General features: G+C 43.4%; 1 protein-coding gene and 1 long non-coding RNA gene across 2 annotated transcripts; one reads left to right on the plus strand and one right to left on the minus strand.

Moving 5' to 3' along the window:
• On the plus strand, positions 1 to 26788 carry CCDC28B (coiled-coil domain containing 28B). The gene is made up of 6 exons (XM_072136604.1): positions 1 to 171; positions 12884 to 13054; positions 13329 to 13492; positions 17274 to 17419; positions 18334 to 18356; positions 26376 to 26788. The coding sequence occupies exons 2-6, from the start codon at positions 12894 to 12896 to the stop codon at positions 26449 to 26451; spliced, it is 570 nt and encodes a 189-aa protein (XP_071992705.1). The 5' UTR covers positions 1 to 171; positions 12884 to 12893; the 3' UTR covers positions 26452 to 26788.
• On the minus strand, positions 13304 to 16303 carry LOC140118549 (uncharacterized). Its single transcript, XR_011853213.1, has 3 exons — positions 16104 to 16303; positions 13586 to 13675; positions 13304 to 13479 (listed from the first exon to the last, which is right to left on the minus strand). It is a non-coding gene; the product is annotated as an uncharacterized lncRNA (long non-coding RNA).
• Positions 26789 to 27808: the final 1020 nt, after the last annotated feature.

Below are 27808 nucleotides of genomic sequence, written 5' to 3' on the forward strand. Positions count from 1 at the left end.
CATTGGGGGAGGAGATACAGAGGCAGAGGAGGGACGAGGTGACAACAGAGTGTAGTGGTACTGGGATAATGGAGGAGTGATTAGTACACAAAGTACATAGGGATCAGTGTGACGAGAAGGGATCATCTGTCTTCAGACAACTTCGTCCAGCTCCGCTCTGGTCATTGTCAGGTAATGCTCACTCACACTTGTACTAGAATACTATGTTGTCACAATGTGAATGTTTTCTCCAGTCTTGTCTTCTGTGTTCTGCCATGGAGCCCCAAACCATCTGCTGCTTGTTGTGTTATTTACCAGCCACTCCCTGCATCCTGCCACCGATGTACATGATTTCTTATCCCTCTTCTATCTTCTATCTATACTATACAGTATATATTCTGAAGTGTTTGTCCTTACTAGAGGGTTTATATATCTTCTAGTTATGGTGCTGCTCTCGTCCTGTATCTAAATGCCCTCACCACTGGCATCTTCCCTGCCAACCACCCATAGCTATGCCCCTGGATATTCAATAATGCACTTTTAGTTTTCCTGAAAAGGCATGCTGTTAGATAAGTGATAGCATGTACTATCTGACATGTAAAAAATATAGAAACAGTTCCAGAAACATTTCTAAAAATAATAGAACAAAAACAGGGGAGACTCAGTGGATGGGTAATGTTCTTAGAGGAGATACTGATTGTTTCGTATTGATTCTTTTAGGTTTAATTTTTACCAAGAGAAGGATTGTTCTTAATTAGCCCCTAAGGTTATGCTGAGACCAGTTGTGGATTTTCTCTTAAAATCAGTTTTTTTTTTATTGCGAAGTTTGACTTGATTTGCACTGGAGGTTAAACTATGCATTGGAAAGGGTAAAATCGCCACCAGATTTGCAGGTAGTCATGTTTTCAGCAGTATTATGCTCATAAATTTCAGGAGAATCTGCAGTATGTACACAGAATAAAAGATGTATGATAATGGCAAGCAGCACAAGGTACTATCTCAGGTTTGTGCTAGAAGCTGATCCAGAAATGCCATAGAAGTCAATGGCACATAGGACACTGCATGGTAGAAACCAGAAGTCCAGAGAGGATCAGGGGAATTTGTAATCCCCCCGTTCTGCTGATCCCACAAACTTTGCTGAAACTCTTATAACTGCAGGAAAATTAGTGGCAGTTCGCCCTCAGCAATTTTCTTGCTGTTATATGGTCTAGTAGCGGAGAGACCTGGAATTATACAAATTATATACATCCTCTCCTTCATGCAATTTTCTTCTACTTTATGTGTAAAAATGCATTTATATTCCAGGATTGTAGCTTGACATTGCTTGACGTAGAAGTAGTATTCAGTAGTATGCAAACAGAAGCCTGTTACAGTGACTGAGAGCAGAGGAGGAGGGTGGGCTGTGCTGTGTTCATTGAAGATATCTCACACTGGATTGCACCAAACTAGCTACAATCCTGGAATCTAAATGCATTTTCACAGCACTGCTGCTTTTAGTTTTAACAAGTTTTGAGAAAACAAATAGTCGCTCAAGGCACATTATGCCAAATTTTCCTCATGCAGGGGGTAGATGTACAAATATGCCACATAATACTGAAATGCCTGAACTCTCTTAGAAGATGCAGAAGATACATAGATCATCATCCCACGCAGGGGAAGTAAAAGGGCTCTTAGTATCAGTCGATCTAACCTGCGAACAACATAACAAAATGATACTTGTATCATTGAATTTGTACAGACAAAGACATTAGACAAGGGGACAACACAAATGGTAGGGGGGATTTATAGATCAAGTAAGCCAGTCTTAAAGGAAACCTACCACCACAAATCTACTTATAAAGGTAGATCGGGTGGTAGGTGAATCAATGGGACGTGAGGATAGCCCTTTTAAGGGCTAATCCTCGCGTCCCCGCACTTTTTGTAAACTTTTATTACCCTAATATGTTAATTTTGTTATGCGGCTACTGGGGCGTGGAGTAGCCGCATCTGAGGTTACACGAGGTGGCTACTCCACGCCCCGGTAGCCACTTTACCCCTCCTACTCACCACTGCTCCGAAGCCGGGGCTGCACAGGCGCGGGCCTGCTGTTCTGCGCATGCGCAGACGGCAGGATCGGCGGACGAGGGCGCGCAGCTACGAGCAGCTGCGCGCCGAACATGGTAAGTAGGAGGGGTAAAGTGGCTACCGGGGCGTGGAGTAGCCGCCTCGTGTAACCTCAGATGCGGCTACTCCACGCCCAAGTAGCCGCATAACAAAATTAACATATTAGGGTAATAAAAGTTTACAAAAAAGTGCGGGGACGTGAGGATTAGCCCTTAAAAGGGCTATCCTCACGTCCCATTGATTCACCTACCACCCGATCTACCCCCACCCCCGCCCCTCTCCATAGGAAGATACAGCGCACGGTGCAGTATCACGGGAAGAGATAGGACATGTCTTTTCCCAGGCTACGGAGTGGTACGGTGCCGCACGTGTGCTGCACCTACCGCTCCCGTACAGGGCCGTGAGCCCATAGAAGTGTATGGGGGACGTATATCGGCCGTATATACGTCCCCCATACATGTGTGTGAATGTAGCCTAAGTCGGGTGTTCTTAAGTCTTAAGGGACCGCCTGTACCTATATGTTAAGGAGCCAGTAAAGTTGCCTGATTTGAGAGTTGTATATAATCAATCCAGGTCTAGAATGTTTTCTCAAAAGCCTCCATTCTAATGGTGAAAATTAGCATCAGCATGAATTCTCGGGGCCAATATCTTTCCAAAAAGATTGCATCCTGGGACAGGTCCACCAGATATGCAGCGCTGTGCCCATATAATTACATCACCTGAAGCAAAGCAGTGATGAGCACGGTAAGAATTACCGTAGTGGTTTCTAGAGGGAATTGTGTTCGGTGGATAATTGTGATAGAGGTTTCAACCAGAATCACCTGATAAATAGTCTTGGCTATCATCGTGCAGCAATGGTGCGATCTCTTCAATGTCATCTGAAACCCCAGGTCTTGTTCCCATTGCAAGATAAATGGGAATTTAACATCTTTTTGTGGTTGGTTAAATAAGGAGTAAATATAGAGAACACAGAAATAGAGCTGCACTGAGTCATGTTAGGGACCGCTTGTGTGCTTCAGATATCTGTCTTAAAGCAAAATGCTCAGACTGAGGAAGGCCATGTTTTTCAATAATGTTCGCAGCTGAAATGACCCTGTCCCCATCCAGGAAGTGTTGTAACTGAATCAGACTTCTCGATGTCCACCATTTGTATGTGTGTGGGTGAGTTGACGGGGCCGATTCCCTATGCGGAATGAATAGTAGGAGTCTAAAGGGACAGTTTGCAAAGAAGTGAGTAGAACGCAGCCTACAGCACAATTTTAGTGAATAAAAGGTGTAGGGTGAGGCCCCGTGTCCCAGTATGTAGCAAGCATAGTAGATGGATGAAGGAGAGACGATTCTAAATTGACCCAGAGTGGAGCAGAGTGGCCCTCGTTTATCGGTCAGTTGTACTTTTTGAGCTGCATAGTAATACTTGTACATATGAGGAACAGACATGCCACCCACTCTCTTGCACCATTGGTGTCTTTGCAGCATTATATACATGGATGAGATTCAGGACTTTCCTAATGTTGTAAGGGACCTGTCTAGAAGGAATAAAGCCTACTTGGACCTTGAGGATTATAGATGGTAAAACTCCATTTAATCATCTATGTATGGTCAATAGTGCTGACAGATTCACTAGAATCATAGTGGATTCATTATATGACAGGTTTAACACTTGTTTATACTATACCAGTGATGGCGAACGTTTTGGGGACAGAGTGCCCAAGCTACAACCAAAACCCACTTGCCAACATGACAATTAAAGCAGTGACTTATTGATTCCTGTTGTATCACAGGTTTTAAACGTATCAGTGTCCTGCGGTAACCAATACAATAGAAAGATGGAGAAATTTGGATTGTAGCTTACCCCCCGCCCCCCCCCCCCAGGGAACACTGAAGAGGAAGAATCAGGGGACCAAGAGCAGGAGCTCAAATGACAATTCATCTCTATCCACACCTTCTGGCTCCTCCTGTAGTCCTGGCAGCCAAGGATGTCGCTTTAAAATCGCGCGCAGCATGGCACATCCAGGGCTGTATTGGACCACAGGAGAAAGCCTTGAGTCATATCTGGCAAACTTTGTGTTGGGGTAAGGGCTTGGGTGCCCACAGAAAGGGCTCTGAGTGCCACCTCTGGCACCCATGCCATAGGTTCGCCATCACTGTACTATACTATAACCAGTGCACTAAATGTCAGAATTACAGTAAAGACTGACACATTAATAAACAAAAACAATCTATGGGATTGAACAGTTATGCCAAACCTACATTACAAAACAGAAAGGTCATCATGACAGCCAGAGCCAACGTTAGAGGGCAGCAAGCTGGGCATTTGTCCAGGACCCCCTGCCCTAAAGAGGCCTCCAGTATGTGAATTTTAATACCCCTTGTTTGAATCTCCTGGCTACATATCTATCATCTATCTGTCTAGTTATCTATCTCCTATAATTTGTTGATTGTGTATACATTTGTCTATCTAGCTTTTTGTCTGTCTATTTATTTATATATCTTCTATCTATCCATTAATCAATCAATCAATCGATCAATCGAACTTCTATCTCCCTTCTACTGAAGCTCTCATATCTATCTTCTATCATCAATTTAGCTATCTATAGATAAACATAATAATAATGATGAAAAAGGTTACACAGAAAAGGGACAATGCATACAGCAGAAATAATCATGAGATACGTTATAGTAAACTTTATAGTACATGTTATAGTAAAACATGATATGGCTGCATTTCATTTTTCCACACCACCTTCCATAGTCTTTATCTACCTAATGTAAATGACTGGTTTGGATACTAGGATTATTAGCACCTGAGGGGTAATGCATCTTTGTCACATCAGTCTGACCTATAAATGTTGCTGGGCTTCTAAGAAATTCTAAAAAATGGCGCATGATGCTGCCTAATGATACATATGTTACATATTTCTTGGAAAACATCAGTAATAGCTGCCACATTTATAGCAGGAGTAATGTAGCAATAGGGGGGTTCCCTGGGAGAATAAACTATTCACTCATCTTGGATGTTTTGGGATATTAGCTCCATAGAAGGGATCATGACTGGCAACCATAATGGCAACCATAAAATAATATATCATTGTGATATAATTACAAAGAAGTAGTAAGATACAGCTTGTAAACTATACAGTGACATAAAGGGTTAATGCTGTAGAAAAGGAGACCTCTTGATGCCTACCCAACGATATCACATGAATAAATAGCTTAGTGCAAGTACTGTGCTGAAAGATGCCAGGATACTTTCTAATGTCACAGGACAGATCTGATATCACTAAATCATTCATCCTACAGATTATGTTAGTGAGAATGAAGCTTTCAAGTTAAATTAAATATTCACAGATATAAATGGGAAGAGAAAAAATATCCTACATATGAAGCGTAAGCTATTGAATATATATTAATTGAAAAAGTAGCTGCCTATTATTTCAACAAATTCTTGGCAGGTTTAGATAGGAATATGTTGTGGTTCTCTACAATTTGATGTTTGTTCACTCATACAGTGTACGGGTGTGTTAGGAAGGAGAGAAGTAAGATGGCCTATACAGTGCCTACAAGTAATATTCAACCCCCTGCAGATTTAGCAGGTTTGAAGAGAAGCAAATAAGTTAGAGCCTTCAAACTTCAAACAAGAGCAGGATTTATTAACAGATGCATAAATCTTACAAACCAAAAAGTTATGTTGCTCAGTTAAATTTTAATAAATTTTAAACATAAAAGTATGGGTCAATTATTATTCAACCCCTCAAACCACCAGAATTCTGTTTGGTTCATACATGTTGACTCATACATGGTCAACATGGGAAAGATAAAGGAGCATTCCAAGGCCATTAGAGACAAGATCGTGGAGGGTCACAAGGCTGGCAAGGGGTACAAAACCCTTTCCAAGGAGTTGGGCCTACCTGTCTCCAATGTTGGGAGCATCATCCGGAAGTGGAAGGCTTATGGAACTACTGTTAGCCTTCCACGGCCTGGACAGCCTTTGAAAGTTTCCTCCCGTGCCGAGGCCAGGCTTGTCCGAAGAGTCAAGGCTAACCCAAGGACAACAAGGAAGGAGCTCCGGGAAGATCTCATGGCAGTGGGGACATTGGTTTCAGTCAATACCATAAGTTACGTACTCTACCGCAATGGTCTCCGTTTCAGACGAGCACATAAGGTACCTTTACTTTCAAAGTGTCATGTCAGGGCTCGTTTACAGTTTGCTCATGATCACTTGGAGGACTCTGAGACAGACTGGTTCAAGATTCTCTGGTCTGATGAAACCAAGATCGAGATCTTTGGTGCCAACCACACATGTGACGTTTGGAGACTGGATGGCACTGCATATGACCCCAAGAATACCATCCCTACAGTCAAGCATGGTGGTGGCAACATCATGCTGTGGGGCTGCTTTTCAGCCAAGGGGCCTGGCCATCTGGTCCGCATGCATGGGAAGATGGATAGCACGGCCTACTCGGAGATTTTGGCCAAGAACCTCCGCTCCTCCATCAAGGATCTTAAGATGCGTCGTCATTTCATCTTCCAACAAGACAATGACCCAAAGCACACAGCCAAGAAAACCAAGGTCTGGTGCAAGAGGGAAAAAATCAAGGTGTTACAATGGCCTAGTCAGTGTCCTGACCTTAACCCAATTGAAAACTTGTGGAAGGATCTCAAGATTAAAGTCCACATGAGACACCCAAAGAACCTAGATAACTTGGAGAAGATCTGCATGGAGGAGTGGGCCAAGATAACTCCAGAGACCTGTGCCGGCCTGATCAGGTCTTATAAAAGACGATTATTAGCTGTAATTGCAAACAAGGGTTATTCCACAAAATATTAAACCTAGGGGTTGAATAATAATTGACCCATACTTTTATGTTTAAAATTTATTAATATATAACTAAGCAACATAACTTTTTGGTTTGTAAGATTTATGCATCTGTTAATAAATCCTGCTCTTGTTTGAAGTTTGAAGGCTCTAACTTATTTGCTTCTTATCAAACCTGCTAAATCTGCACGGGGTTGAATACTACTTGTAGGCACTGTAAGGACGCTCAGTTGCAGCGTGTAACATTGTTAATGCCACTGTGTATGTTAATAGTTCTAGTCCCTGTAGAACTGCTGGTTAAACAAGTCGGACAGAATAGGGCACATTTACTAAGGGTCCACACAGCGCATTTTCGTCAGGTTTCCCAACTATTTCCGATTTGCGCCGCATTTAAGTGGGTTTTTTGGTGCACGTGAACGGATTTTGCCGCAATCGCGCCAACTTTCATGCAACACAAATCCGGGGGCGTGTCCGACAGACAACCCAACTGATTCGGAATAAGCGCGGGATTTACAATTCAAATTGTGTCGCAAGACATGCACTCACATACACCGGGAAGAAGAAGGTGAACTCTGGCGGACCTCAGTGGGGAAGCGACAGATTCAGGAAACGGACGCATAATCTTAAAGAATCGCGCCAGACTTCATCCTAGTCGGAGAACGCACCTCGGGGATTGTGGCGACAGGACCGGGTAAGTAAATCTGCCTCAATGTGAAAAGTGCAGAAACTACACAGGATAGTTGAGGGGGTTGTTTATATGGAGTAAACAATTAGAAATGGTGAATGTGTTCATAGAGGACAAATGTTTGATAGGATCGTATACATGAGAGGCTAAAAGAAGCGTTATGATTGGGGTGCGAGCATAGGGCAAGCGTGCATTTAAAAAGTGATGATGTCTGGGGCAAGCGTGCAATCAAGAATAAAGAATAAAAGCACACCATAGGACAGTGATGGCAAACTTATGGCACAGGTGCCAGAGGTGGCACTCAGAGCCCTTTCTGTGGGCGCTCAGGTCATCTCCCCAGGATAGAGTTCACCAAACTAGACCAAATCCACTGAATCTTCCTGCAGTCCAAAAGATGCTGCTCTTAGCGTATATTGAAGTGACACATCATTGACTGTTTGGAACTGCAGGAAAAGTGAGAAGGTATTGACAGAAGTGCATTATCTTTGGAGGTCATCCTGCTGGACCACCATTCTTCCTGGTCAGAGAGACCCTGGAGAGAAGCTACAATGATAATCTGAATTTGTGGCCGATACAATTGAAAGATGTGGAAGAACAGGTAGCAATAAGTTACTGCTTAAAGGACACCTGTCATCAGGTCTGTGTCACTTGTCCTGTCACCACTACCTGTTGGAGCAGCTCACAAGGATTCCATCCCAGCCTTTATCTAGTTATTTCATACATTAATCATTACAAAATCAAAATTTCTTTATTATGTAAATGAGGCTGGTCACATGGTCAGAGGCAGTGATGTCACCCCTGTTACCCCTCCCCCCTCCTCCCCCTGCTCATGTCTGTGTGTAATGTATAGTAAAGCATAGTTAGTGTCTGTGCTGCATCTGCTGACATGCTCTCCCTCCTAATACACAGAGACAGACATCAGCTACACAAGTACCTGACATGTTCTGCTATGGCCAGCAAGCACATGGAGCAGCCATTACATGGAGCAGCTGTCAGTCAAGCACTGGGGGTGTGGCTGTGCCTCCCACTCATGAATAAGCTGGACAGCTTGAATATGCTAATGACTCATTGGACATCTCACAGGTCATTTGCATACAGCTCTAGGACATTGCTTAGGTTTACAGGCATGTAGAGGGACAGTGAAGGGATAGAGGCAATGCTTTCTAATGGCAGTTTATGAAAATATATTTAGTTTAGGGGGGTTATTTTGCATGACTGGTTCTCTTTAACCCCTTCCCGATGAACGCCATAATCCCCCCACAGGAGGTTTTAATTTTTGTATTAAAACATTATAAAACCTACAGAAATTTGGTATCCTCGCGATCGCACCGACCCAAAATCTAAGCCCACAAGAAAACTGTGCAAATGCGTTTTTCCACCATTTTCACTGCATTTGGAATTTTTTCCCGCTTCCCAGTACACTGCATGGAATATTAAATTCCATCACTATGAAGTGACATTTATTTTTTACGCAGAAAACAAGCCCTCAAAGTGCTCTTTAAGTGTAAAAATAAAGTGCAGTGTTGCCATTTCACGGTGAATAAGTGGATTTTGGTTGTAGTTTGGGCACTCTGGGGCATATTATACTCTGCGCAGAGGCCCTGAAATAATCGCAAATGCTAGGTTATTGCTAGCACTTGCGATTATTTGTCCCAATCCGCCACCTTCAACCCTGTGGGGTGTGAAAGGGGGTGGGCAAGCGGAGGGCGCAGCCGGCCGGGAATGGGTTGGCCAGGGCGTTACTGCTGCCCTGCCTGGCGTGGAATAAACGCAGCGCAGCTGGCTGCCCCAATACATTGATGTATGCCGCTGTGAAAATTAAGCTGCGGGGCTATCATACGCTGGCTCACCATCACTGCCATTGGAGAAAGGATCTCTTGAAAAAAAAAAAGAACCCTATTGCCCATGATATTTGTCCTATCTCGCAGTGCAGTCTGGATGTCTGTAGGAGTGAAAAAAACATCAAATTGTAGAGATCCACGATATATCCCTATTTATACCTGCCAAGTGTTTACTGTAAATGAGTGTGAATAGTGAATGACAACTGAGATAACGGTTGGTCATATCACACATTTTTTAGTGTATATTTAATAATGATACGGTTTTAAATTTTTCAAGGAATACTACCTATAATTTTCCTAATTCACTAGTATAGATTGTGTTTGTGTGTCAGGAGTCCCTAATTTCCCTAAATACAGCAGTCCAACTGTGATGATTACATTATTGTAGTTTGGCACTGCTGTTTCACCAGCAAACAGCAACTCTTTGCATCATATATTATTATTATGTGCAGCATAATATTTTCTCCAGCATCGTGGTTGTGCTGTAAAATCAGGAAGTTCGCTCCATTTTTTTATTTTTGGGTGCACCTTTAACACAGAGCATAGAGTGTGAACCATATTGTGGCGCACTGTATAATTTTAATGGAACAAGCACTTTGTATGGCACCAGCCTAATGCTGCGTTTCCACATTGCTACTGAATAGCATTGTGAAACACATTGATAAACTCTTCACTAAACACATTTGTCCTGCTTTTGGTAAGTAGTAACATTTGATTTGTAGTTTAACAAATCAAAGCACATATTGCTACTTACCAGACATATTCCTTTTGGTTAAATGCATAAGTGTTTGGTGATGAGTTTCTCCTGATGCACTTGTAATGGTTTTCAAGCACACTGTGGGAATGCAGCATTAGGCCAGTGCCACACATCGTGCTTTTCCTAAGAAAAATGCTTGTACCATGAGTTTCTCCCAATTCCCAGTTATTGTTTGTAAGAATGGTTAAGCAACCTTAGATCATGTAACACTATTTCCATCCTTACATCTATGTTGAAGTAGTCTAAAAATTGCCCGACTTGCTTTGTCATTAATGGGCCAAAGGGTTTTCTCTCTTGGTGCGCACGTTTATCAGGGGGCGTCAAAAGTGATAAATATGGTTACATTAGAAAGAAAGGTGTCATTAAAAGATCCTGAAAATTGTAGGTTTTACAAGCAGCGACACAACAGAACAAGTTGTGAGTGTTGGAAAACCACCAATATTGTGATGCCAACACTTCATAATAGGTGCAAGAGGCGCAGCAAGGGAAAAGAATCCTTCCAGTTTTCAGTTTAAAGGTTTATGATAAATGACTTGATTTTACATCCATAGAATTAATCCTCCTTATGCTTATGTACTGGTTATTGGAAATACCATTTATAGGATGATAAGATGAAGCAAGGATGTACTCTTCCTAAGAAAATTATTTGTAAACACCCATACTCAAAGCTATCCACATCCAATAATATTATACATTTTTATCTGCCTTAAATTTCAGATGCAAAGGGACATTAGGCCCCAGGCAGTTTTTGACTGTAAATTGGCGCTATAAAGTGTATGAAATCTCCACTATGCAACAGAAGTAATGAAGCCATTACATTTGTAATCAATAGATAAAGCCATGCTTTCCCACAACAATGTTTATTATCTAGTAGTAGAATAAGTCATGAAATATTCACTGAGGGCTTTTCGGAGAAAGGCCTGGGCACTCAGCAGTCTTTGTAAACCAAGTGAAATTCACTGGGGAGAAACTATCTATATGCAGTGTGCCTGCATATTTCAAAAGGGCTTCATTGGGATCATTGCTGGGGCCCTAGTATTGGCACCATAATCCAATGCTAAATTATGTATCCCATCAATATGTAATAGAACATGACTGCTAGGAAACCATTATAATGCACTGCGGATTCCTTCTGTTTTTTGTAAAGCACTTGGTTGATGCTTCCACTCCATCTTATGATTTCCAGGAATGATGTGGTCTGAGAACAGATTCTGTATTGAAGACTACAGCCCATATTTATCAAAAGTAGCATAAACAGCACTTTATTTGCAGATTGCCTCACTAATATGCAGAGTGCGCCAGATTAATGAATATGTCCGCACATTCTTCATTAATCTGGCGGGCCCTGCACTGCTCTGGAAATGTGCTTCTTTTTCAGGGGGAGGTTTAACACAGAGCATAGAGCGTGCGACACAATTCTGTTGAGCCGCGGTAATAAATGTGGCCCATGGTCTGTATCGGCAACAGAACACTCCTTTAGGTGAATCCGCAGACACTTCATAAATACATGTTCAGGCAGTTTGCATGTTCTTTTCAGTGCAAAGTCAGGCAGAAAACTGGCTCAAACGGTTTTCCATAGATGGGGGCCGATTAGGTTTTTAATCAGGTTCATAAAAGTCAGCACTGGTCATTGCATTCTATATCAACATGGGCCACAGATTGAAGTCTATGGGGCACATGTATCATAAGTCTGGTTTTGTCCGTCCCTTTTTTGGGATCTTTCTTGGATTTTCTGCTGGTTAGATGTATCTTAGCGTTTTTTCCTTATTAATACATGTGGCATTTGGTCTTAAGTGAATTTGCGACTTTTTAAAACAAAAGTCAGAAAAAGTCCCCAGTCTCCAATCAGTTCTACGCCTGGTTAAGGGCAGCCTTAAATTTGCACCAAAATTTTTGACTTTTTTGCAACTTTTTAAAAAAGTCACAACTTTTACTTCTGGATTCTGGATATAACTCGGGGAACACTGCAGAAAACTAGACAATGGTGAAAAGAGAGAAAGTCAAAAGTTTGATATATGTTCCCCTATGATTAGTAGTGAGAATTCTACACTTTAAAGGGCACCTGTAACCACATTTTCACAAAAACAGCTAGTGATTCCCATAGTGGTCCCCATAGAGCCCTACTAACTTTATCTTACATTAACTAGTATCAGGGGGGCATGGCCTGCTTGGATGGCTCCTCCCCATGTCCCATGCCCTTTCTCAGCATGGCATGTTACCAGGATGATATCATCTAAGGTCCTTTACCCAGTTACGTTTGCAACATCTACCCCATGTATATATCTGATCAAATGAGAATAAATGGCATGATCACTGCAAGCCTCTATGGACTTCGATTAGATGACATTACTCTGGTCACAAGACATGAAGTGGCTAATGATGTAACAGAGATCTCTCTCAATGTTCCACACATCAGCATGTCCTAGCAGTGGGATTGGTGAATCAGGAACAAGGAGAGAGGGCAGTGCAAGTAAAATTTACTTTGCAGGACTCATTTATGGTGATGGACTCACATCAGGGGAGTTGCACATAAGCTTAAAAATTATTTTTTAACATTGCAGCCATGGAAATGAACCATTTAGGCATAATGACAATGCTTTTTAATTAAATATTTATTTTAGGTGGGTTCATTTAAATGGCAGGTTCTCTTTAATGTCAGTTATCAAATTCACCTTCAACTTCAGTTTACTACATTTTTACAGAGTACATTAAATGGAGGATAAAAGAAAAAAGAGGAGTCCAAAGGTTTGTGTAACACAAACACTTCCACCAGCTCCTTCAAGAAGAGCTACTGCTCCTCCAAGTAAGAGTGCCACCTTCAGCCTTGGCCTCCCACATCCACCTTCACCAAAGCAACGGATTAAGATTAAGAGGTAAAAACTTTTTATCATTCATTAGAAATATTACCAGTGAAGAAATGGCATAGACTAGTATTCAAGTTATTTTGTCCTTTTACATTATACAATACTGACATTATGCAATGCATTATACAACCCACATAGTGTATATACAGGTAAAATCTACACACAGTGAGAGACTTATGAACAAGTTAGTAAGAAAAATGTTGTTGACAGCACAACCGGTTGTATTCTACTTTTTAAAGTTTTATTGTTTTTTAGACCGTTACTTTTTCTCTCTGTTCTTTAGGGGTGTTAAGGAGCGTGCTCGGCCTGCTGCCCCTTGTGAAATGGCGACTCCTGGGCCTAGTCTTCAGCACTCCTTCCTAACTGATGTATCCCATGTGTGTGAAATGGAAGGGGGTCTGCTGAGTCTTCTCAATGATTTTCACTCTGGAAAACTTCAAGCATTCGGTAAAATATATGATTTACTTGCGAAAAAATAAAGAGGCACATAAAAGTATATGGCTTCAGGTGGGCTATTAAAACAATAAATAATACATTTACCTATTCTGGTGCTTCCATTCACCCACAGCGCTGTACATCACTTCTGCGCCTTTGTTGCGTAGGAGGCTTGTGGCTGTGGTTGGGATGGCGCTGTAAACAACAGAGACCTGGCTGTGACATACGGTGCTGCTCATGCACAGTAGCACAGAGGAGGTGAGTGTACAACAGCCCCCCAAGCCATATACACTCACCGGCCACTTTATTAGGTATACCTGTCCAACTGCTCGTTAACACTTAATTTCTAATCAGCCAATCACATGGCGGCAACTCAGTGCATTTAGGCATGTAGACATGGTCAAGACAATCTCCTGCAGTTCAAACCGAGCATCAGTATGGTGAAGAAAGGTGATTTGAGTGCCTTTGAACGTGGCATGGTTGTTGGTGCCAGAAGGGCTGGTCTGAGTATTTCAGAAACTGCTGATCTACTGGGATTTTCATGCACAACCATCTCTAGGGTTTACAGAGAATGGTCCGAAAAAGAAAAAACATCCAGTGAGCGGCAGTTCTGTGGGCGGAAATGCCTTGTTGATGCCAGAGGTCAGAGGAGAATGGGCAGACTGGTTCGAGCTGATAGAAAGGCAACAGTGACTCAAATCGCCACCCGTTACAACCAAGGTAGGCAGAAGGGCATCTCTGAACGCACAGTACGTCGAACTTTGAGGCAGATGGGCTACAGCTGCAGAAGACCACACCGGGTTCCACTCCTTTCAGCTAAGGACAGGAAACTGAGGCTACAATTTGCACAAGCTCGTCGAAATTGGACAGTAGAAGATTGGAAAAACGTTGCCTGGTCTGATGAGTCTCGATTTCTGCTGCAACATTCGGATGCTAGGGTCAGAATTTGGCATCAACAACAGTCACCAGATCTCATTCCAATAGAGCATCTTTGGGATGTGGTGGAACGGGAGATTCGCATCATGGATGTGCAGCCGACAAATCTGCGGCAACTGTGTGATGCCATCATGTCAATATGGACCAAAATCTCTGAGGAATGCTTCCAGCACCTTGTTGAATCTATGCCACAAAGAATTGGGCAGTTCTGAAGGCAAAAGGGGGTCCAACCCGTTATTAGCATGGTGTACCTAATAAAGTGTCCTAAAATCCTGGACAACCCCTTTCATTACTACTGCAAAACAAAAGCAGAGTCGCTGTGTGACATAAAAACAGTCATTAACCCCTGTTTACCATCAGTGTATATTGGAGGAGCCTCTTACCCAAGGAGCCAGACCCCAAAATCACTTTGAAAATGTAAAATACCTTGGTTACGGCGCACTCCTTCGATTAATTCATGCAACGATAAGGAGGAAAACCATTTTGTCCTCCACAGTTTTCAGGGATAGTAGTTCCAATTGGGCATGTCCTTGCTAATGCAGTCACATGGCCTCCCCCCACCCCAGTACAGTCACAGGGTCTCCCCCCACCCAGTATAGTCACAGGGCCTCCTACCCACCCCAGGACAGTCACAGGGCTTCCTCCCACCCAGTACAGTCACATGGTCTCTCCCCCACCCTAGTATAGTCACAGGGCCTCCTCCCCATCCCAGTACAGTCACAGGGCCTCTTCCCCTCCCAAGTACAGTCACTGGGCCTACCTTGACCACAGTACAGTCACAGGACCTCCCCACAACCCAGTATAATCACAAGGCCTCCCCCCACCCCACTATAGTCGCAAGGCATCCTCCCACCCAGTATAGTCATAGGGCCTCCCCCCACCCAGTATAGTCACAGGGCCTACTCCCCTACCCGGTACAGTCTCAGGGCCTCCTCCCCACCCTCGGACAGTCACAGGGCCTCCTTCCACTTAGTATAGTCACAGGGTCTCCCCCCACTTAGTATAGTCACAGGTCCTCCTCCCTGACCGGGTACAGTCACAGGGTCTCCACCCACCCAGTTTAGTCACAGGGCCTCCTCCCCACCCCGATACAGTCCCAAAGGTCTCCTCCCCACCCCTATACAGTCGCAAGGCCTCCCCCCACCCCAGTACAGTCACTGGGCCTCTCCCTGCCCCAGTACAGTCACAGGGCCTCCCCCCACCCCAGTATAGTCACAAGGCCTCCCCCCACCCCAGTATAGTCGCATGGCATCCTCCCACTCCAGTACAGTCACAGGGTATCCCCCCACCCAGTATAGTCATAGGGCCTCTCCCCACCCCAGTATAGTCGCAAGGCATCCTCCAACTCCAGTACAGTCACAGGGCCTCCCCCCCACCCGTTACAGTCACAGGGCCTTCTCCTCACCCCGGTACAGTCACAGGGCCTCCTCCCCACCCCGGTACAGTAACAGGGCCTCCCCCCACCCCAGTACAGGGCCTCCCCCACCACATCAAGTCACAGGGCCTTCCCCCACTTCAATACAGTCGCAGGCCCTCCTTCCCATTCCGGTACAGTCACAGGGTCTCCCTCCACCCAGTATAGTCACAGGGTCTCCCTCCACCCAGTATAGTCACAGGGTCTCCCTCCACCGAGTATAGTCACAGGGCCTCCTCCCCACTCCGGTACAGTCGCCGGGCCTTTCCTCACCCTGTTCCTTGAGCTTGAAGTTCACCTTTCATCTCTTTAGAAGCTTTTTTGGGCTCCTTTGTTACCATTTGTATTATTCGTCTCTTTAACTTCATCATTTTCCTCCTGTGGCCACGTCCAGGGAGGCTGTCTATGGTCCCATAGATCTTAAATTTCAGAATAATATGTGCAACTGTAGTCACAGGAAAAGCTGCTTGGAAAAGGTCTTATAACATTTACCTTTAACATGCTTGTCTTTAATTATTTTTCTAATAAGACAACTCTTTCCTTCACTTCCTCTGGTTCATATTGGGTGTGGTACAGTGGTACACAACATGTCACCAAACAGCTGGGTGAGTAGCTGTAGCCCTGTATACAGGCAATGCTGACAATGATGTTTATTAGTAAACACACTGCAATTTAACATTCCCCTTTGCTCCGATTTTTTCAGGGGTATCATGGTTTTTGTCCATTTTTAAAAAAATATATAATTCTGTTGAAGCACAGTTGAAAAGCAATGTCTGGCTTTCATTTGTTTCTTTTTATAGAAATTTTATTTATTTTTGCTTTTGTCACATTTATATTATTTCTGTGATCATTGTGGGTTTTTTTTTCCAATACACCAGGGGTACCAACAATTTTGTCCACATGTGTAGCTATAGGAAACAGTCCATACACCAGGGGTACCAACAATTTTGTCCACATGTGTAGCTATAGGAAACAGTCCTGAAGATTGGCTGGTAGCAGCTCAGAACACTCATCAAAGTGCTTATTCTGCTAATTTCAGGCATCAAAGTACAGAAAACTCTGGTTCATGAAGCTGTATAACAAGAAGTGTGTCATTAGCAAGTGAGATTAGAAATGAGGGCAGGAATAGGACCTGCTCCAAAATTTGCGGCTTGGACAGTCAACTCAATTACTGGCTGTAGAAACTAAGCCCTACTGAAATACATCGGGCCGGGTGTTAGTCGTTGGAACAAGGGCTAGCACAAGGTCTAAAAATACATTCTTGTGGATGTAGCCTAACAATTATGTGTCTTTTCACTAAAGGCCCTAACAATGAGTTACTTACTGATTATGAGAATGGGGGTTCTACGTTCTCCATTTGAATGTAATGACTTTCTCCCATGCACACTGAGATTGTGTACACATCACCTTTAAATCTTTTCCATGGTTATCTGTTTGCTCTAGGTCGAGTATGCTCATTTGAGCAGTTGGAACGTGTGAGGGAGATGCAAGAGCAATTAGCCCGTCTTCACTTCAGCCTGGATGTGTGTGCAGAGGAAATGAGAGATGAGACCTATGCAGAGAGGAACCTGGAGCAGTTACTAAATAATGTAAGACTGACATTCATTTATTGGCGGATATTTCTTAAAGCAACAACATCAGTGTAGTTATTATGTATTTGTGGATAATGCACAGTACCACTTCTCTTGTCATATATGCTAGGTTTAAGGCCCGCTGCACTCTTATGTTGGTCTGATTCTACTGACTGCACACATTGCATGGGAGTCCTTGTATTATACAGCAATGTGACCTCCCATCTGCCAGCTGAACTTCAGTGACGACACTGTAAAAGTTAATACATGTGTTTCCTGTTGCATGTACAGCACTAACATAGTGTGCACAAAAAACATGTAAAGACCAATTTCTATTAATCATCAAAGAAAAAAAGTATCCACAAGAGGAGGTTAACTTGATTTAGGAGTCTGCAACTTCACTATAGCACTTAAATGAAACATGTATTCAAATAGAGAATGTACAGTGTGCTTACTTAAAGGGGATTTTCTAAATTGTTAGGGAGAATATGGAATACATTTATAAAAGAAGCATTATATGCCTGTCATTTCCCATTTTAGCAGGGTTAAACAGTGTGCTGCCTCCTTTACAGCAACTGAGTTACAGGATTCTTGGATGCTTCAATTTTCTGGTATGGCTCCATCTCCTGGGCAATTGTGGGAAATAATATAAATATATATCAAATTAAATTTCACCTTTTACCAATTATATATATATTTATAATTATATATATTTTAATAATACATTCCTTTTAGTAGTATTAGTAGTTAGTAGAAGTGTTAGTATTTCACAAGGTTATCAACTGCACTATTCATTTTACTTCAAAGGTTTAGTTCCTCTTTCGATTTCTTTAGTCAAATTTCTTTATTTTGTACCCTAGTTGCACATTATACATTTTATTTGTAGTATATCTGAAAATTATGTCTTACACACTGATCATTTTATATTTCAGCTGGAAGAACTGAGTAACTCCATGTATCCTTTTCAGTAAAATATGTTTCATAAGCATCTGTATGTGGTTTCCACAGAGTGGGAACAGTGCATCATAGTGAACTGCCTGCCAACCGAACAGCAGCGTCAACACAATAATATGCTTTTACTATATATCAATATGATGCAGGGATTCCCCTCGCTTGCCTGTGCAGGTCCGTGGAATCCAACCAGCACACAGTCAAAACTGAGCTTTATTTGGTTTTTAAGGGTAACAAAGACAGTCCTGTTTTATAATTGAGGTTATTGATATATTTCCACAGACATAAACATAGCATTTAGCTCTGTATCAACAATTGTTTTATATAGCATTGGAGAAATATGGAAAAAGAAAAGTACAGTATAAACTCGAGTATAAGCCGACCCAAGTATAAGCTGAAACCCCTAATTTTAACACCAAAACTGGCAAAACCTATTGACTCGAGTATAAGCCGAGGGTGTAGTATATAACCAGCCGGCCCCTGTGTAGTATATAGCCAGCCAGCCCCATGTAGTATACAGTCTGCCAGCCCCCTGTGGTATACAGCCAGCCCCATGTGGTATACAGCCAGCCAGCCTCCTGTATGCCAAGCACATAAAAAAAAAATAAGCTTAATACTCGCCCTCCGGTGATACTCACTCACCCCCGATGCTCAGGGCGGCTCCTGATCCTTGGCGCGGCTCCTCTTCTTTCTTCTCTTTGCTGTAATAGCTGGCAGAGTCGCGTCCATGCAATCTACTGCCTGGCGCACACTATGATGCGGCGACGTCGCTGCAGATGACTTCATATTGTGCGCGGGCCGGCAGATCGCATGGACGCGACTCTCCCGGCTAGAGAGGGAAGAGAAGAAAGAAGAGGAGCCTTGCCGAGGATCGGAAGCCGTGCCAAGGATCTGGGTGCCGGAGGGTGAGTATTAAGTTTATTTATTTTTATTGACTCGTGTATAAGCCGAGGTGAGGTTTTACAGCACATTTTTTGTGCTGAAAAATTCGGCTTATACACGAGTATAAACGGTAAATGTATGAAACATAAGAAATACCAAAACTCTGACTGTGTTCTTTCCCGTAATGTGAGAAGTTAGATTAGCAATATGACCTCTATGGGGAAAAATTATGAATACTGGCATTTTTATATGGCCTCGAAATATTTTCCTGGTTAGGAAATTATTAGTCAATATCATATAGAGCAGGAACAGGAGCACCAAAGTAAGAAGTTTGACCAAGTAACAACAAAAAGGACAGGCACTAGCAACGTGGAACACTAGTAAATAAATCCACGCATCCCAGAAATTCATGAATATATACACAGAAAACAGATGGATGCGTACTCTGGACTAACAATTTAGTACAAAGTTTATTACAAAATAATTTTAAACAAATAACAAAGACAGGACACAATTATTTATAAAAACACTTAAAAAGTACACCAGCAAGGTGTACCTGCTTACCACGGGTCAATGTGAGACCCTAAACTCAATCTGCCATGAAACACATATGTCCATACAAGCAAGGCAAAGTGAGTTACAATATAGACCAAGTGGCTGAAAGTACAAGACAATATAAGCCACTAATGCATGTGTACATGCTGTCTGCCATACCAATACAATACCAAAGTTGTTTTCATAAATCCAAATGGAAAAAGCTACCAGGCATGGTCAGAGAGCAAGGGAGGTGAGTTTACCCACCTTCTCTGACCATGCCAAGCTTTTACCACCTGCTGCTTCCATGTTAATGTCTTACAAGCTCCTGGTAGCAAAATCCATCCCGCTTTGCAGTGGGCTCAGGTGAAGACTGGGAGGCTTGTAGGCTTGGCGCGCACTTATAGGTGGTTAGAGAATCTGGGGAAGCGGAATTTCATCCGACCTGCAAGATTATTGGCTGCCAGGACAGTATACTCAAGCCTGCAAACTATAGACTCCGCTAATGCTCCAACTGCTGCTGAACTCCTGCAGCAAGTAATGGAACAGGTAGATATGCAGGAATAAAACCAACAACAGCTGCTGCGGTGCCTCCAGTCCTTTTTCAAGCACCTGGACTCCCTTCTAACGCCCCAAGTGGCGCAAGGTCCAGCACCTCCTACGTATATGGTGCCGACCCCTCATCAACTTCTGGTTCTGCTCCCCACAAAGTACGATAGGGAGATCCCAAGTATTGTCGCAGGTTCCTGAACCAGTGCTCCGTCCATTTTGAGTTGCTTTCAGGGAACTACGTTTGTGACAAAACTAAAATTGCTTTTGTTATCTGTCCAAAGATGGGACAGGCTCTGGCGTGTCTGGGAACAAAATCTGGACCTCTCTGGGAACAAAATATTCCACTATTATACAAGTATAAGGCATTTCTGGAGACCTTCCGGAAAATCTTCATTGAGCCCGCCAATCTTCGCCAAGAGTCTCAAACTGTGGCTCAGTATGTTATGCAGTTCCAGTTCCAAAGGTAGAGAGAGCTTGACTTCACTTTTAAAATCTCTGCCATGAATGAAACATGATCTTGAAGGTTTGCTAGCTGCTTGACAACATACTGGTAGTGGTTTTTAAGGTCAATTTCTGCTGAAAGGTTCATTTTCATTTCATGTTTTTTACCAAATTTCGGGCACACATGTCACCCCCAGAAGAGCCTGTGCAGTTAGGATGAGCAAAACTCACGCAAGAAGACAGAGAGAACTGGATGAAAAATCATCTTTGTCTTTATTGTGCGTGTTCTGGGCACCAGGTAAAAACTTGTCCTAAAAAGCCGGAAAACTTCAGGGCCAAGGCAAAGTAGAGATTCTCCTAGGTCCACTGTGTTTCTCTCCTTTGAAGAAAGACGCAAAACGGTTCACACTCATGGTGCCCCAAATTTCTTATACGGGAACCTTATCTGCACATGTCTTTTTAGATTCTGGTACATCAACTTCATATCTACCTCGGTTGCAGCCAGATGGGGAATTGGTTGCTCTACCTCATCCTGTATCATAGGTGGGCATTGATGATAATCCGGTACCAAAAGGATCTATTCGCTACCACACCCAAACGCTAGTTATGGATTTTGGAGTGCTGCATCAAGAAGACATTGAACTTCTAGTGGTCCCCAAGACCATCAACCCACTCATTTTGGGATTATCATGGTTAAGGAGACACGCTCCCCACTTTAACTGGGATACAGGGAAATTACTTGCCTGTGATGGCCATTATGAATACTCGGCTATGCCATTCAGTCTCTGTAATACACCTGCTCTCTTCCAGAGTTTTATGAATGAAATCTTCTGGGACATACTCTGCAGTTACAATAGCACATAGCATGGCTCACTTTTTTTTTTTTTTATAATATATCAAAGAAATGCTAAACATAGCAAACAAACAAACTTCTAAACATACACTATTTACAATGACATTTTCATTTTTTCTCCTTCGCTTCCTGAACATCTCAATCATGTTCAACAGGTTTTAACCAAGCTCAGGGAAAATAAGCTCTACTGCAAATTGGGTTTTTAGATTGTGAGCCACATTGGGGACAGGGACTGATCTGGCAAGCTCTGTGCAGCGCTGCATAATCTTTGTGCGCTATATAAATAAAGGAATTATTAATATTTCTGAAAAAAGGAGAGCAGGAGAGTGAACTTGGGGTGTTCGAAGTTCACCCCTAAAGGAGTAGGTACTGTCACGATTCTGCACTGATTCTGCATTCTATATCCTACTAGTGCTGTCATGATTCTGCATTCTTACTCCCTCTGGTGGCAAACATGCAGATTGCTCACTGAATTCCCTCTGATGACCGGTGTTTAGCATTGCAGCCAATTCCTGGAACTTTCTCTTGTGTTCACATGATCTGCTCTGTGGGATTGTCTATAAATCAGCTTAAAGCAACCACTGCTTCCAACCCTCAGGTGCAATCTAGGAAGATGGGTAATTTTCCCCTAGCGAAAACACATAAGCCTGGCAAATCAAAATGTGTTTCTTATAAAAAGACCACTTCAGCTCCCTGTGTTCACGCCATGTAAGGGCTAATCACCTCTTTGCAGGGGAATTGAGTCCTTTTAAATGCAAGGTGAGGAACTTAACCATCCTTTCATGGCCTCTCAGGCTCATCAACTTATAGGAATTTCCAACCTGGTATCTTCAAACTTGGGGGGATAAAAAACAACTTCCCAAAAGTGTAGAAACAAAGACCTTTTCACTCTGGAAGCTACGAGACCTTAAGCGAATGAGTCATCTGGAGAATCCCTTGATTTGATGATGAGCGACGGCTCTTCCTTCTCACTGGAAGGGGTGCAGGCGGCAGGGGAGTTATCTCCCCATCTGGGTTGTCAAGGTCAAGAGCCTTACAGAAGCCAGGTAAGTCTGCATAAGAATGGAGTGGGAATGTTTTCGGCGGAGCTAACAGGTAAAACAGTAATCCCCATCTATGAGGAATGCTGTGGTCCTAGGCTGGTCCAGAAGCAGTTTCAGTTGGCGACATTTGTGGAGAGTAATTCATGAGAGATCTCCAAAGACCTGGACAAAAGTGCCCTTGTATGACAAAGAGTGCATTTTCCTAGCTTTCAACATAATGCTCTCCTTCAGCTCAAAATCCGTTACACAGCAGATTATGTATCTCAGACTTGTAAAGGAGCCCCTTGCCCCTAGAGCTCAATGGGCCCTGTCAAATTTAATTTTATGCGATTCTGGCTCAACCAGTATGTTGTTAAAGATTGTTTACAAGACTCCCTTCACATCAAGTCAAACACCTCCACTCTATCCACTAAGGAGCGTAGATCATCTCTGACCAACTTTGAAAGGTATTTTTTATCTTTTTCCACTAACTCTTTAAAGTCCTTCTTAGTAGGAGAACTCTGAAGCAAACTTTGCAGTTTAGCATCAAAGGGAATGAGAGTTGTAGGTGGAAGGTTATCTGAGTTTGCTGGGCTTCTGGGGAGTCCCAAGGGTCTTCCATGGACACAAGGCCATGAGGGAAGAGGTTGTGCTCAGATCTTCTCCTGTATCCAGGAGGGCCAGTGGATGCAGATTGGGCCTCTTCTGAAGCAGGGCCTTGCTTGGGCTGCGTCTGGGGAAGAGATATAGGAGGGGTAACCATGTCAGGCAGATGATTGCCAATGTTGCCCTTCCCCACAGAGGATTAGGTACCTCTTTAAGAATAGGCTATGTCTTCCTGAGGCTGAGGCGGGGGGCAGTGCCTTGGATAGGTGTTTGGGGGCCAATTCTCCCTTTGCTTTACTGAGTTGGGGAGACTGATTTTGAGGTCACTCCTTTTCCTCCACCAATGGCATCTGCGAGGAGGGATGGGCTCCACATTGTGGCAGGCAGATGTTAATGGCGTCTTATGGGAAGATGCGTCACTTACCCGGACCATGCTGTGGGGCTGAGTGTCCGATGCCGTATCTGCCACTGTTGTTTTGTAGCGGGCGCCTGTCCACTGCTTCTGCGATTTAGGCACTGCTAAACTGAATGTCTGTGGTGGCAAAGCAGGTGCGTGGCGCACTAAGGAGGCTGTACAGCCTGTATCCCCCTCAGAAAGCAATCCAATCCAGGGTAATCAGGTAAGGTTGTCGGTGCAGGATCCGGATCCTCTTGAGACCCTATTGTGAGCGATGGTTATCTAAATGAAGCACCAGAGCCCCCCAGCGTCTCTGGCTATTTCTCGCCACATGTCCCGGGACCACATTATTGTAGCCAGAAAAAAAAATCTTTACTCACCTCCACTGACATCCTCCGCAGAGCTGCCAGGATGGTCTGCTGAAGACACAGAAGGCTCAATCTATGAGTCATAGATTGGACTGTCCATGTCAGAGAGAAAGTACATGCAGAGGTCAATTAAGCTTGCACTTTCTGCCACTCTATGGTACCTGCGACTTAAAGACTCAGATACTTTATATACTATTCCGTCCAGTACACCAGTACAGGTAATAAGCATTTAGCAGGCGCATACTTAAAACTACTGTTCTGTTGACAACACACCACTATCTGGCTGCTTCACTTCTGGGTCTCACTCCTGGGAATAATGGGACTTCAGCTACGGCCCCCACTTATAGTGGGGCCGCTGGGCACATGACTGGAGTCCCAGTAATTCTCCCCTGATGGTGGCCCTGTCCAATAACTTCCAAATGTGCTGTGTTCAAGCACATATGCAGCCAAGTATAGTATTTTTTTTCTGCTTCTAGGCAAGTCTCCTCTGCTTCTCTTAGTTCCTGCTTTTTTTTTTTTTTTTTTAAGTATTTATTTATGCTTTTTTTCAGTTTCAATACTGGCAAATAGTTCAGCTAGCCAGTGTTAGGTACTAAGGGACGGGATCAGCTGTCATTCTTCGTGTAGAGCAGCTCCAGAAATGCATGCTGCATGCAGAATGCACTGAGTATGCTCAGGATGACACTCTCACTGAGAGCCAGTGAGTCACAGCTTGGAGGTAGGCACACCACCTCTGTGCATCACTCCCAGAGCTGTGGGTTAGTTTTCTGACATTGCTGTTGGGGGCCCCTTATGAGCATAGTGGTGGGGCCCAGGGGCTGCAGGCCCCTGGAGACCTCCATATAATCTGGCCTTGGCCACATATACAGTTGCCCCCAAGTTATAAACAGCCCCCTCCATTTGAGTATCCAGCCCCCAGATATACCATATACAACCGTCCCAGTTAAATTAGTTATAGCTCCCCCAAATTACAATACGGCCCAAATATACAGACACCCCTCAGTTATAGTATATAAAGTCCCCCATATTAGTATCCCTCTCCAATGTACACTACCCCCAAGGTATATTATATACGGCCCCCTAGAATATTACAATACAGCCCCCATATACAAATGCTCCCCAAATAAATATTATTCACAGCCCCCTAGATATATTATATACAGCCCACCCCCTCATAATAGTATGCATTAAAGCCCCTTCACTCAGTATCCATGTGCACATGAAACATTTGGCCAGTAGTAAAATAATAAAATTAATACTCTCCCGACCACTTGCCAATACGGTCCTTTTCCTCTGTGCCCTCCACAGTGTACAGAGCAGCACAGACAAGCCGCACTGTTCTATCAATCACAACTGATTTAATGGTGATAGACTGGGGGGCCATGGGTGCCCAAAATACCCACAGTTTAACACTATAAAATGCAGAATTGTTTTATGTGAAAATGAGACTTGTCATAATCAGTGACAGCTTCCCTTAAATGGGTTGTCCGGCAGCCCCCTACTTAAACTGGTTTTCCCACGAACAAAAGTTAGGCCCTATCCACAGGACTGGGCCTAACTTGCTGATCAGTGGGGGTCACAGTGATAATGATCTCATGTACCTCCGGCGGACTAATGGAGCAGACGGCCGCGCATGACCATTAATCTCTATGGAGCTGACGGTCATTGCCATCATCGTCAAGTCTCACAAAGTTTATGTCCACATTACAAAAAAATAAAAATGTATAGCCTGAACAGGGATACAATGCAAATCTGCTCTAAATGGAGCTCCTCCACATCAATGCCCTGTCATGTTCCCCAAAAATATAGGTATTGGCGCTTTTTAACAAATTTTTACAACATCCTAGAAAAATGAGAGGACACATAAAAAAACATGCTATCGTAAAGCATAGATTCTGGAAATGTTAGTTATTAAGTTATTTGGGGGGTATCACTACTGTATCTGTTTTAAAAGCAGAGAATTTTGAACTTTAAAAAACACAAATTTTTCAACATTTTTGACACTTCAGCTTTCTTCAGAACTAAATGCAAAAGTATCCACATTTTTAATCAACTTTAAAGTACAATGTGTCACGGGAAAACATACTCAAAATTACCTTGACATGTTCAAGTGTTCTGAAGTTATTTCCACATAAAGAGACACACGTAAGAATTGAAAAATGAGGACCGGTTTTAAGGGGCCAAAACCGGCAAGGGATAAAAAGAGTTTATGGTTGCGATGTTTATGGTTCAGTAAATAACATGACCAGTAAATAACAAAATATGGCTGCAGATGAATATTTGAATAGATGAAAAGAAAAGGAATACTTTTGAGAAAAAGTATGATAAATATTACTTCTCTTATTTATCCTTAATTCTGATCATTTAGACAAAAGCTAAATCTGGCAGAAAACCAGGATGCACCACCATCTCCTAATGAAGATGTGACTGAGAGTATCCACTAGGGAGATCTGCAAGAAGCAGTAGAAAGGTGACACAACTGAAGACTCACCAGAAGTCCAAGGCTCCTTGCTGCTCTTAGAAGCCATATAGATACACAGTGGGGAACATGGAGCATGAGGAATAGGCAAGAACCTGCTGTATTACAGGAGGCCAAGGCGCAATACAAGAAATGCATGGATTGAATTTGCAATAGCTAGAAACTTCTTTATTTTTGAGAAAAACTAAGAATATATGAAGAAGTTTTTCTTTAGTCTACGAGGTAACAAAGTTTTAATATCTGCAATAAAAGGAATGAACTTTTATTATTTATTTCCTAATAAAACAGTTTAATACATAAGAGAGCAAGTGGTTGTGGAATGTATTAAAGTTGTGTCCAGAGTCTCTAGGTAAGTGATGTTTAACTGAAACTGAAAATATAGACCCACTGGCATAGGAAATACGGAGAAGTGAAGTTCAACAACAACTAGAGGGTTAGAGACTGAATTCAAATGGCTTTGTCTGTTACAGTGCCTTGTCAAAGTTTCAAACATAAAAATATAAAATTGTACATTTTTTGGTGAATTTTTAACAGATTTTTAACTTTTGTAATAATAAACTGAAAAGTGGGGGTGGAACATTATTCAGCTCCCTTAAAAGGGAATTTCCCACGAAGAAAAGTTAGGCCCTATCCACGATGTCTCGTGCGGGGTGGGGGGGGGGGGAGCCGAAGGCGGTGTTGAGCGGGTAGCGAGCGGAGCGGGGGGTGGGGAGCGAGCGGAGCAGGGGGAGCCGGAGGCGATGTTGAGTCGGGAGTGAGTGGAGCGGGGAGCGAGTGAGCGGAGCAGGAGGCGGTGTTAAGCCGGGATTGAGCGGAGTGGGGGCGAGCGGGGTTGCGTGTCACCTGTGTCGGAGGGGGGGCGGAGTGGCGGCGGGCGGCTCCCCATGCAGCAGGATGAGTGGGCGGGCAGTTTATGCAGGGGCTGGATCGCCGGGGAAGCGCTCACCTATGCCTGGAGGCGGAGGGCGGTGTTCGGCTCATGAGGGGGGGCACGGGAGGTGCGATCTGGTGGGGGCCCCTAGGGGGGGGGGCAAGATGGTGGGGGCCCCGGGGCTCGAGCCCCAGGAGCCCCGCCTATAATCCGGCCCTGATCCCATGTATGTGTTAGGTTTGGGTAATACAAAAGACAGGGGATAGTGTGCTCTGAGCTCGCCAACAACCTCTGTCCCTTCCTATAGACCGTGGAGTGACTACTTGAAAACTCGGAATACACTAGTTAAGTGCGGGAAGGGAACAACACAAACAGACTAACAAACATAAAAGAGTAGTAAACTAGGCCGAGTCACAACGAGAGGGTAGGTCAAGAGCAAAATCAGTAAGCA

The sequence above is a fragment of the Engystomops pustulosus genome, chromosome 2 (genome assembly GCF_040894005.1).
Source record: "Engystomops pustulosus chromosome 2, aEngPut4.maternal, whole genome shotgun sequence".
NCBI lineage: Eukaryota > Metazoa > Chordata > Amphibia > Anura > Leptodactylidae > Engystomops > Engystomops pustulosus.